This window comes from Geotrypetes seraphini, chromosome 13, assembly GCF_902459505.1.
Source record: "Geotrypetes seraphini chromosome 13, aGeoSer1.1, whole genome shotgun sequence".
NCBI lineage: Eukaryota > Metazoa > Chordata > Amphibia > Gymnophiona > Dermophiidae > Geotrypetes > Geotrypetes seraphini.
Window position 1 is genome coordinate 56741383 of NC_047096.1, and position 12389 is coordinate 56753771.

The window sequence follows — 12389 nt, forward strand, 5'->3', positions numbered from 1 at the left end:
GTCAAGGACTTCTCTAGATTCAGCCGAAAACTCGAAAAGTCCCCATATTCAGCTATTACCATCAAAAGAGTAGCCAATACCTGGACAGAATGGTAAGATGAAGCAGGAGATCATTCGCAAACGCCGATAATTTGAATTCCACCGTACCAATGGTCACCCCATGAATGTCCAGATTTTGCAAAACATCTCGCACTAAAGGATCCAAGGTAAGAACAAACAGCAGGGGGGACAAAGGGCAACTCTGACTAGTACTCTGCTGAATGGCAAAGGGGTCAGAAAGCAGCCCATTAACCCAAATAGCCGCCAAAGGCAAAGCATAAAGAGCAGAGATAGCGTCAAGAAAAAATCCAGCAAAACCATAATAACGTAACATAGCAAACAAAAATGTCCAGGAGACGCTATCAAAGGCCTTCTCTGCATCAAAGCTAACCAGCAGAGAAGGCAGATGACAATGAGCCATGGATTCCATAGAGGTTAAAATGCGGCGAATGTTGCTTGCCACCCGATGGTTGCGGACAAATCCTATCTGAGGGTCACCGATAAGATCAGGAAGATCACGTGTCATCCAGTTAGCCAGGATCTTAGCGAAAAATTTAGCCTCAGTATTAAGAAGAGATATAGGCCGATAAGAACTAGGCAAGGTGGGATCCCGGCCCGGTTTCAAAAGCACCATAATATGCACATCCTGTAAAGACTGTGATAAAGACCCTCTCACAATATACTCATTGAAGGTGGAAGTCAGCACCGGTGTAATTTCCATGGAGAGCAATTTCCTCTCTCGCTTTTAATGACCAGATAAATTCCTTAGCAAAGAAATGTTTCTTTAGTTTGCGCATGCTGAGGAAAGTCAGGGCATTATTTTATCAAGAACATTATTTATTACTGTGTTGGCCCAGTTGGACTACTGTAATTCTATTTATTTGGGTATTAAACAGGGCAGTTTAGATCATCTCCAGTTAATACAAAATACAGCGGCCAAACTTATTTTTGGAAAGAGAAAGTACGACCATGTTTCCCTATTGCTGAGAACTCCATTGGCTTCTGGTCCATCATAGGATACAGTTCAAGTGTGCATGTGTGGTTTTCAAACTCCTTTATGGGATATTTACATAAGAACATAAGAATTATCAATAATTTACTATGCTTTCAGGCAGACTTCTTGGGTCACCAAGCTGCGCAGTGGTATAAATTATTATCTGGCTATGTAAATAAGAAACCAAAAACTGGACTTAAGAGATATTTGGAGCATTGAAATTAAGCATCAAATTAATGCATCTCAGTGGCCACGTATTTGGTCCTGGAGGTTGAAGTGTTCAATGACTGTTTCTATGAGGCAAACATGGTTTTTCCTGTTGCATAGAGCACTCTGGACGCCTGTTCGTTTACAAAAATTGGATTGCTCTAGGTCTAATAGATGTTGGCATTGTAACCTTGATGCTGGAACTTTAGATCACTTGTTGTTTTATTGTCCATTCATTAAAAATTTTTGGATCTCTATTTGGGATCAAATAAATCATTTAATGGAAAATTATGTAGCATTATCATACAACACAATTTTATTTGGCATGCTGATGAGAGCTAAGCCTCAAATATCTGCTAATAATAATAAGCTTTTGATGATATTGACAGGAGTTGCCATTCAACAAATAATGTAAAACTGGAAAGATTGTACAAGGTTGAATTATTGTTTCTGGTGGAATTCAGTATGTCATGTGTTTAAAATGGAAAGAGCGTTGGAGGTTCAAAAAGGTTACTATAATAAATTTAAGGATGTGTGGAGACCATTTTTAAATTATTATAATGAATAATTTACACTTTTCCCAATTTTAATTCTTACCTGTGGATCGGGGGGGGGGGTTTGGATTTCTATTAATAATAATAATAATAATAATAAAATAATAATAATAATAACTTTATTTTTCTATACCGCCCTAGTCAGGCGACTTCTAGGCGGTTTACATTGTAAGAAGGCTGGACATTCAGCGAATAACAAAAGGTCTTAATACAATAAGTCTATTTACAATACCGAACAATGAGTCTCAATACAATACAATACATTACTATGAGTCTAAATACAATACAATACAGTAAGTCTAAGTACAATACCATACAATGAGTCTAAATATTAAACAATAATCTAAAAGGGAAACTTACGTATTAATTGGAGTTCTATGGATAGTGAGTACCTGAATGCTTTGGTACTAACATATTAAGTGGAGTTCTACGGGTAGAGAATACCTAAATATATGAAAGGAGCTTCTTGAGAGAAAGAAAAGGCGTTTACAGCGGGGAAGTCCTAGTGGGGGAGGGGACAGTTTTAGTCAATGAATTTGGTGAAGAGGGCGGTTTTGATCGCTTTTCGGAATGCACTGTATGTCAGATTGGGTCCGTTTATGTAGTTTTTCAGCCAAACTTGCTGTCTGTTCGCTTGGAACTTAAAGGTTCTGTCCAGGTATGATTTGTATCTGCAGCCTGTAATCTTTGGGTATGCAAAGATGTTTTTGTTTCTGGTTGTACGGGTGGGGTTGTGTAGGATGAAGTGAGATTGTAGGTAGGAGGGTGCTAGTCCCCAGGCTTGCCTGAAACAGGTGCAAGCAAATTTGAATAATATTCGAGCTTCTATTGGTAGCCAATGCAGCTTTTTATAGTAGGGGCTGATGTGGTCACTTTTTCTTAGTCCGAAAATTAGGCGAACGGCGGTGTTTTGTATTAGTTTCAGTTTTTTTATTGTTTTTTGTGGGATACCCAGGTAGATGATGTTGCAGTAGTCCAGGATGGATAGGATCAGTGCCTGTACCAGCAGCCTGAATGATGTTGGATCAAAGTATTTTTTTATGGTCCTTAGTTTCCATAGCGTGAAAAAACATTTTTTCACTAGTGAGTTTGTGTGGTCAGTCATAGTTAGGTGTGTGTCTAGAGTGATACCGAGTATTTTTATGTTTTTGGATATTGGGTATTCGTGATTGTTTATTTTTATCGATGTTCTCGTAATTTTGTCATTAGGACTAGCCAGAAAGACTTTTGTTTTCTCTGCGTTTAGTTTCAGTTTGAAATTGGTGGTCCATTTATCGATTTCGGTCATTATGTTTGAGAGGTTGTCTACAATTTCTTTTGTGATGTCGTTTAAGGGGATTAGAATGGATATGTCGTCTGCGTAAATGTAATGTATTAAGTTTAGTTTTTGTAAGAGGTGGCCTAAGGAGGCGATATAGATATTGAAAAGGGTGGGCGATAGTGGGGAACCTTGAGGCACGCCTGACAGGTTTTTCCATGGTTTGGAGTAGTTTCCATTGCTGATTACTCGGTAGGATCTGTTTGTTAGGAATTCTTGGAACCATTTCTTTGCCTTTCCAGAAATTCCCATTACTTCAAGGCACAGTAGCATGATTTCATGGTCTACCAGGTCGAACGCGCTGCTGAGGTCTAATTGTAGAATCAGTGCGCTTTTGCCTTTGCTAAAGAGCTCATAGAGGTGGTTCAGTAAGGAGGCTAAGACAGTTTCTGTGTTGTATCCTTTCCTGAATCCTGATTGGTGTTCACTAAGGATGTTAAATTTGTCCAGGTAGTTTACTAGTTGAAGGTTGACCAATCCTTCCTGTATCTTTGTGAAAAGGGGAATGCTTGCTATGGGTCTGAAATTGGATGTCAGTGCTGAAGAGGTTTTCTGATCTTTAGGGATTGGAGTGATTAGTATGTGACCCATTTTTTTGTTTAATGTTCCGCTTGTAAGGGCGGTTGTTAGCCATGCGAATAGTTCCTTTTTAAATTCTGGAGGGGCAACTGTCATAATTTTATATATAATAATATATATGAATAAGATATTATATTCATGTGGTATACACCTACGCAGACGACATCCTTGTCCTTCTCGAGACCGATTCTAACCTCACCAACCTCTCTGATAACCTCTCTTGTATAACGAATCTCCAATCCTGGGCGCTCACCGTTCAAATGAAACTAAACGAGACCAAAACAAAACTACTCTGGCTCGGTCCAAAATTAGATCATCTACCCACCCTCATCCCACTATCCTCTGGCACCAAACTGCAGCTTGAGCACTCAAGCAAAGTTCTGGGAATCATCATTGACTCTACACTGTTCTTCAATGATCACCTAAACTCCTTTTTCAATCTTCACATGTTAAGGAAAGTAAGATCCTGCTTCCACCAACAACACTTCGCTGTCCTCGTTCAATCCATTATTCTATCCAGACTGGATTACTGCAACTCCATCTAATTAAGCCTAACAAAGAAAAGTCTTCACAGACTTCAGCGGATTCAGAACACCGCGGCTAAACTAATCTTCGCTAAGAGCAAATTCGACCACGTCTCCCCGCTTTTGTCTAAGCTTCACTGGCTCCCAGTTATCCTCAGGGATCACTACAAATGCGCCTGTCTAGCCTTCAAATCTCTACACGGCATCCTTCCTCCCCTCTTTCCTCTATCTTGGCTCTCCTCGAATCCTACCTCCACCAGATCCACTCAAAAATTCAAAATATCCTTCCCCTCTTTAAAAGGCATATCCCATACAGGAAAACTTGGGACATCCCTCCTCTTCAGGATCACCGAGCTGTGGAACAGCTTCACTGCCTCTCTTCGGAGTTCGACCTCCCTCCAACGCTTCCGAAAACATTTGAAAACTTGGCTTTTCGCTAAAATGTAACTACTCCCTCCCTCTCCATTATACTAAGTCCCCTCTTTCTTTCTCCATTATACTAAGCCCTTCTCCTTTCCATTGGAGTTCCTTTCTATATTAATTCCTGTAAACCGTGTCGAGCTCCACTTTTGTGGAGATGATGCGGTATATAAACTTAAGGTTTAGTTTAGTTTATATTTTTTGTTGTATATGGAAGTGGGAGGGGGTGGGGGTTATATCTTTTTGTTGTATGATATGGTAGATTTTCAAGTGATATTGTATTCTAATTGTTTGATATTTACTGTACACTTGTTGTGAATTATAAAATGAATAAAGAATTAAAAAAAAAAAAAAAGAACATAAGAATTGCTGCTGTTGGGTCAGACCAGTGGTCCATCATGCCCAGCAGTCCGCTCACATGGCGGCCCTCTGGTCGAAGACTAGCACCCTATCAGAGACAAACCCTACCAGCGCACGTTCTTGTTCAGCAGAAACTTGTCTAACTTTGTCTTGAATCCTTAGAGGGTGTTTTCCCCTATAACAGCCTCTGGAAGAGCGTTCCAGCTTTCTACCACTCTCTGGGTGAAGAAGAACTTCCTTACGTTTGTACGGAATCTATCCCCTTTCAACTTTAGAGAGTGCCCTCTTGTTCTCCTACCTTGGAGAGGGTGAACAACCTGTCCTTATCTACTAAGTCTATCCCCTTCAACACCTTGAATGTTTTGATCATGTCTCCTCTCAATCTCATCTGTTCGAGGGAGAAGAGGTCCAGTTTCTCTAATTTTTCGCTGTACGGCAGCTCCTCCAACCCCTTAACCATCTTAGTTGCTCTTCTCTGGACCCTTTTGAGTAGTACTGTGTCCTTCTTCATGTACAGCGACCAGTGCTGGATGCAGTACTCCAGGTGAGGGTGCACCATGGCCCAGTACAGCGGCATGATAACCTTCTCTGATCTGTTTGTGATCCCCTTCTTTATCATTCCTAGAATTCTGTTTGCCCTTTTTGCTGCTGCCGCACATTGCATGAACGGCTTCATCGACTTGTCGATCAGAACTCCCAAGTCCCTTTCCTGGGAGGTCTCGTCAAGTACCACCCCGGACATCCTGTATTCGTGCATGAGATTTTTGTTACCGACATGCATCACTTTACACTTATCCACGTTGAACCTCATCTGCCATGTCGATGCCCATTCCTCGAGCCTGATTATGTCACGTTGCAGATCTTCGCAATCCCCCTGCGTCTTCACTACTCTGAATAACTTTGTATCGTCCGCAAATTTAATCACCTTGCTCATCGTACCTATATCCAGATCGTTTATAAAGATGTTAAAGAGCACAGGTCCAAGCACCGAGCCCTGCGGCACCCCACTGGTGACGCTCTTCCAGTCCGAGTATTGTCCATTTATCCCCACTCTCTGTTTCCTATGCTCCAGCCAGTTTTTAATCCACGTGAGTATTTCACCCTTGATTCCATGGCTCGCAATTTGACTCTTTAATTCCCCTTAGTGGGAATTCCTTTAGATCCTGCTATTCAAGAATTACAACAATTCACAAATTAGCATTTCCTTCTCTGAAAGGTATTAAATGCACTGGGAAGCTTAGTAAATCGTTTACTTTTAAATTGGTAAGAATTTGGAATGGACTTCCAGATTCTCTAAGACTGGTAGATCAATTATTTCAATTTAGAAAAAGTTTAAAAACCTGGTTGTTTTCACAATAGTTAATTTGATTCTAGCTGTCATATAGTAATTTTAAGCAATTCAACATACTTTTTTATAACTTTTTCCATCCATCTAATCTAACCAATTTCTGTTTTTATCCCACAGTTTTTACTTGTTATGTTTCATTTTTTAACGAACTGTAAATCAAGTCGAGCTCCTTAGGGAGTAGATTTGGTATATAAAATAAAGATTAGATTAGATAGAACTCAGCATGAAAACCGTCGGGTCCCGGGACTTTCCAAAGGGCACTAGACTGGATCACCAAAGTAACCTCCTCAGCCGAGATAGAAGCATTAAACTTCTGTTGATGAAGAGCAGACACTCGAGGAGTTTGGATATTGTCGAGATACAACTCGCTTGGCATCTCCAGTGCTACAGAACGAGCATACAACTTCTGACAGAACTGACGAAAAACCTTCGCAATCGCCTCATCAGAACAAAATGGCCCCACCCCCTCCTCCAGCACTTGGAGTATCCAGATACGATTGAAGTTTATAAAATCCTGAGTGGTGTAGAATGGGCACAAGTGGATCGATTTTTTTACTGCATCAAGATTTAAAAAGACTAGGGGACACTTGAAGTTAAAGAGTAATACTTTTAAAATCAATAGGAGGAAATATTTTTTCACACAGAGAATAATTAAGTCTGGAATGTGTTGCCAGAGGATGTGGTAAGAGCAGTTAATGTAGCTGGTTTTAAAAAGGTTTGGACAAGTTCCTGGAGGAAAAAGGTTTGGACAAGTTCCTGTTGAGACAGACATGGGTCATAGCATGGAATGCTGCTATTATTTGGTTTTTTGCCAGGTACTTGTGACTTAGATTGGCCTCTGCAAAGACGGGATACTGGGCTAGATGGACCATTGGTCTGACTCAGTAAGGTGATTCTTAAGTTCTTACCTCAACTCCACAGTTTTCTTGCTTTTAGCTCTCCCTTGGTATTCTGTGGAACTTGTTGGTGCTTTTTTTGTCCAAGACAACTAACACCTGTTCTCTTGGTACAGAACATTAACTGCATGTGGGAGAATACTCGAGGGGGTGGGAAATGGACATGGTACATAAATGCTCTCACTAATGACAGTCAGATCCCCTGTTTAAAAAAAATTACAAAGCAGTTACCTAATTTCAAGTCACAGTTTCTCCCAACAGAGAATGATTGTCCAAATTTGAAGACTCGCTCCTGATCATTTACTCGTGCACCTGGTGATGCAGGTAGTGGAGGATCCAGCTCTGTGAAGAGGTAAAAAGTGCAATCATAATGAAACAGCAATCAACTACTAATTTCCAAGTCAGAAAACAATTTACTTGTATTTTATTTATTTTAGTATTTATAGACCACTTACAGCCTAAGTGGTTTACATTCAGGTACTCAAGTATTTCTCCCTATCTGTCCCGGTGGGCTCACAATCTGACTAACATACCTGGGGCAATTAGAGCCCATTTACAAATAAAGGTTTATAAGTGTGCTCTATAGCGCACACCACTTAAATAAAGAGAAGGGAATTTGTCTTCACTTTTTTTCTCTCTCATTTATACAGATTTTATTTACATACTTTTTTATTCAGATGAAATATTTGTACCCTACTGGAAGTGGAAATTCATCATATAAAAATCAAAACCAAATACAACACTGTTGATTTCATGAAAGGCTCACACAGAAGAAAGGATTAGGTTCTTACCTCAATAATCCTCTTTCCTGTAGAACAGCATACGATTCCTTACAGATGAGTTATGCAACCCAACTCGCAAGTTGCTTGCAAAAGATATCAATCATTTTCTTCTCTCTGCCCCCTCGTCTCTCTGGGAATGCCCCCTCTCCTCAGTCTATTCCAAAGCAAGTGAGAACCCTAGGAGAGGAAATACAGACAAGGGGTGGAGGGAACTTGGGGAGCTATGTTCCTCTGGTGATCTTCTTCTTGTAGTTCCCTTTTTACGACTGGTCCAGCTAGAAACTTATAGACGATCTCTCTTTAGTGTCATAGGACCTAAACTTTGGAACGCTATGCCTTCAACTCTCTATACATTTCCCAGCTTTGGATCTTTCATAAAAAAAAAAAAGTTCAAGACTACCATATATACTCGAATATAAACTGGGATTTTGGGGCCAAAAAAACTGGCCCAAAAATGGGGGTCCTGGTTTATATTCGGGTCAATGCCCCCTCCCAGAATTTTTTAAGGCCGCCGCCACCAGGTTCTGCCCCCTCCTCCTCCCTGGAGGAGGGGAGGAAGGAAGGGTGCTGGGTGCAGAGCCTGACAGGACCACTCCCCCTTCACTAGGCAAAGAAGTTCTCTTAGTAACTTGTGCCACCTGAAAATCCACTTTAGGCATTGCAAACAATTGCTGGAAAGCAGAAGCCATGGGATATAATTTCACCATCACCCTGGCCCCCAACAGAGGACTCGTTATCATCCTGGTAATCTCTGGATATGAAGGATAGAATGTATGCTGTGACTTAGTACTGCTTACAGTGAGAGCTGAGCAGCAGAACTTTGCGGGGACTCTAAATCCTGCTCCCGCAGATAGACTGTAATAAACTTAGTTAGAGCCGCCAGTTTAAATAGACTGCACAATGTCGGATCCTCTCCCTGGTCTAGGGCTATCACCGACCCCTGGTCGCCTGTCCCAAACTGAAATCCAGAATCTTCCAAGGATACAAAATGGGAGAATAGCAGAATCGCATCAGACCCCAAATCTTCTCAGTCCTTTTCCAATTGGACCTCTGGCTCCTGCAGCTCTAACAGCTACTGCAAAACCTCGCTCTGAGCACTGACTGGTTGACTCACAGACTGAGCAGACAACTCTTTATGCTTCTGGTATGCTGCATACATACAAGACACAAAATCCGGGTCAAAGACCTGACTTGGAACCTCCGGAGACCTCTGTCAGTCTATTACGTCTCCTTTCTGGGTTAGGGACATCTGCACAAAAGCGCTCTGCTAGTGACGCCGAGCCATAGTTTAGAGGCTCTAACAGGCTTTATGAACCAGATCTCGAGCTTTCTGCCCCTCAAAAATTGATTACTACAACTCATTATACAAAGGAATATTTCTGAAAGAAATTAGATGCCTTCAGCTAATTCAAAACACAGCCATTAAAATCATCACTAATTCTAAGAAATACAATCAGGACACTCCACTTTTAAAGAATTCCCATTGGCTACCGATACCACAGAAAATCTTATAAAATTGGTATGTTAATATTCAAAACCCATAAAACCAAGGAACCAGCCTTTATTGATAGACTTCTCATTCCGTATGAGCCTCCTAGAACTCTAAGATCTACCACCCACATCTATTCTTCGTGCCTTCATTAAAGATTATTAGCACATGCTGGGCCACAACTTTCTCAGTAACTGTTCCCATGATCTAGAACTCATTGCCAACTAATATTAGAGAAGAGCAAAATCTGGATAAATTCAAAGGTGCATTAAAATGTTTTCTTTTTAAAGACGCCTTTGAACACTGGCCTTTCCTTTTCTGATTTTCAGGTGCCCAACAGTAAACAAGTTACTCCCTTCGTTCCTTTTGATTTTTCCTTCAATGTTTTCTTTTCTATAACTTATCATAGTTCTCCCCCTTACCTCTTATTTAATTGTACGTTGATTCTATGTCTTGATTATATAAGTCCATTGTTTAATTTTTGTCCTCTCCTTTTATTATTGTAAAACGCCTAGAATTTCGGATAGGTGTTTAATCGAATTTTAAATAAAACTTGAAACTTGGCATGAACAGAGGGAGCTAGGCCCATGGCTTCCACCTCCCCCCTCCGCATGCCCCATGGGACAAGGATGTTCCTCAGCTGATCATCCAGCACAAAGCTGGCATGATATGGGGTCTAAACCAGTGTTTTTCAACCTTTTTATACCTATGGACCGGCAGAAATAAAAGAATTATTTTGTGGACCAGCATCGGTCCGCGGACCGGCTGTTGAAGAACACTGGGCTAAGTCGTGGGCAAGACCCCGCCCATCTCTACCCAATCTCCACCCCAGACCTCGCCCCATAATAGTACTTTTTCCATTCATTTTTAATAGCTACACACAATATAATCTTATTAACAACACATAATAATAACTTTAATAATAACTTTATTCTTATATACCGCCAATAATCTTGCGACTTCTAGGCGGTTTACAATGAGGTGAAACTGTACAGACAGCGAATTACAGAGTATAACAGTGAACATCTGATATTAACAACATTAATAATAACAACAGTTTATATACTGCCGGAACGGGAAGTTCCGTGCTATTTACAATGAGTTAGAAAAGTTTCATAAATTGATTGGAACATTCATAGTTTAGAGATTAGAGGTTAACAGTTTGCAAGATCAGATGTGGGTGGAATTACGAAGGGGGCTATTGACCTTATTCGTTACCTATGTAATTCAAGAACAGGTATGTTTTTAGGTGTTTCCTAAATTCGCTATAGTTGTTTGAGTGTGTGATTAGTTTTCCTAGGTCTTTGCCCCATAAGGCTGCTTGGTACGATAGAAGTTGTTGGTGATGTCTCTTATATCTGCATCCTCTAGCCGGTGGGGAAACAAATTTCAGGTGTGTGCTTCTCTCATGTCTGTTAGTTGGGAATGAGAAGAGGTCTATTATATATTTAGGGGCTAGGCCTGATAATACCTTAAAACAGAGACATCCTAGCTTGAACTTCGTGCGAGCCTCCATAATGGTTAACCACAAAATTAAACTACACAAAGCACACTGACAGCAGATGTAAATTCTCAAAATTGACATAATTCAATCACTAAATTCAAAAATAAAATCATTCCCCCCTACCTTTGTTGTCTCCCTCCTTCCATGCTATGCCTTACCTTCTGGCCTGCTCCCGCCTGGCCATTTTATGCCGCCACCGGTGTTATCTTCAGGCCAGCTCCCTCTTCCTCACTGATGCAGTGGCTCCTTGCGCATCCCATGCCTAATCTGGAAGCCAAGGCTTCCGGTACAGACGCAAGACGCGCATATGAGCCACTGCCCGTGGCTTTGTTCACTGAATCAGTGAGGAAGAGGGAGCTGGCTCCAAGATAACGCCGCATCGATCACACCATGGACCGGCAGTTGAAGAACACTGTTTTGGGCCTGATGCACGTGCCGGTACCTATGGACCGGCAGGAAATTTCTGTGGACCGGCACCGGTCCACAGACCAGTGGTTGAAGAACACTGGTCTAAACCACCTAAGGAGTCCATAAAAATTGATTTTTACCAAAATCAAGGCAAATTGAGACAGAAGGAAGCTTTGAAAATAATAATCGGGAAATCCAAGTTGATTGCTCCTGCAGCGTTCTGGTGCCAAAAAAATGGTCCATGGAAGCAAAACCAAAAGTTCAAAAATACTCAAAATAGGATTTTAGGGTGACCCTTGGGACAATCCTAGAAACCTTTGGTGTTTCCTTAATTCATACCCACCCTGATTTTCCCATAGACAGTAATGAGCATTTTTTGCCATCGCGCCAACTTTATGGAACTCTTTACATTATATTACACTACATTAGTGACTTTTATTCCGCCATTACCTTGCAGTTCAAGGCGGATTACATTAGAGGTTATCTGGACATTTCCAGACGAGTTGAGTGGGTTACTTTGAAGGATTGAAATGTTTCCTGTGGAGTTAGTTTGTCTTCATAGATTTCTTGAATAGCAGGGTTTTTATTTCATTTCTGAAAGTTTTGTAGTCTGGTGTCGTGATCAGTAGATTGGCTAGTTGGTGATCAAGTTTCGCTGCCTGCGTGTATATTTTTTTGCATTTGACGTGTCTGATTGGGAGATGCGTGAATGGTGTATGGGTTCTCCTTTGCCTGGTTGTGGTAGTTCAGATAAGGTGGTTGTTGAGGTAGGCTGGGATGTCTCCATTCATGGCTTTAAATAGTAGACAGTAAAATTTGAATCATATTCTTGCTTGCATTGGGAGCCAGTGTGAGTCGAGGTATGCAGCTGTGATGTGGTTGTATTTCTTCAGCGAATAGATCAATCTCAGGGCTGTATTTTGTATTGTTTGTAGTTGTTTTATCATGACTGTGGGCAAGGGAGATA

The 12389-nt window shown here is 41.0% G+C and overlaps 1 protein-coding gene across 11 annotated transcripts in view; it reads right to left on the reverse strand.

The window, feature by feature from the left end:
• The window catches only part of EZH1 (enhancer of zeste 1 polycomb repressive complex 2 subunit), a 235978-nt gene that overhangs the window by 149856 nt on the left and 73733 nt on the right, over positions 1-12389 (reverse strand). For all 11 annotated transcript variants that reach the window (XM_033918305.1, XM_033918308.1, XM_033918309.1 and 8 more), the window contains one exon: positions 7471-7581. In XM_033918305.1, coding sequence (XP_033774196.1) covers positions 7471-7581 — 111 coding nt within the window. The remainder of the gene's footprint in view (positions 1-7470; positions 7582-12389) is intronic.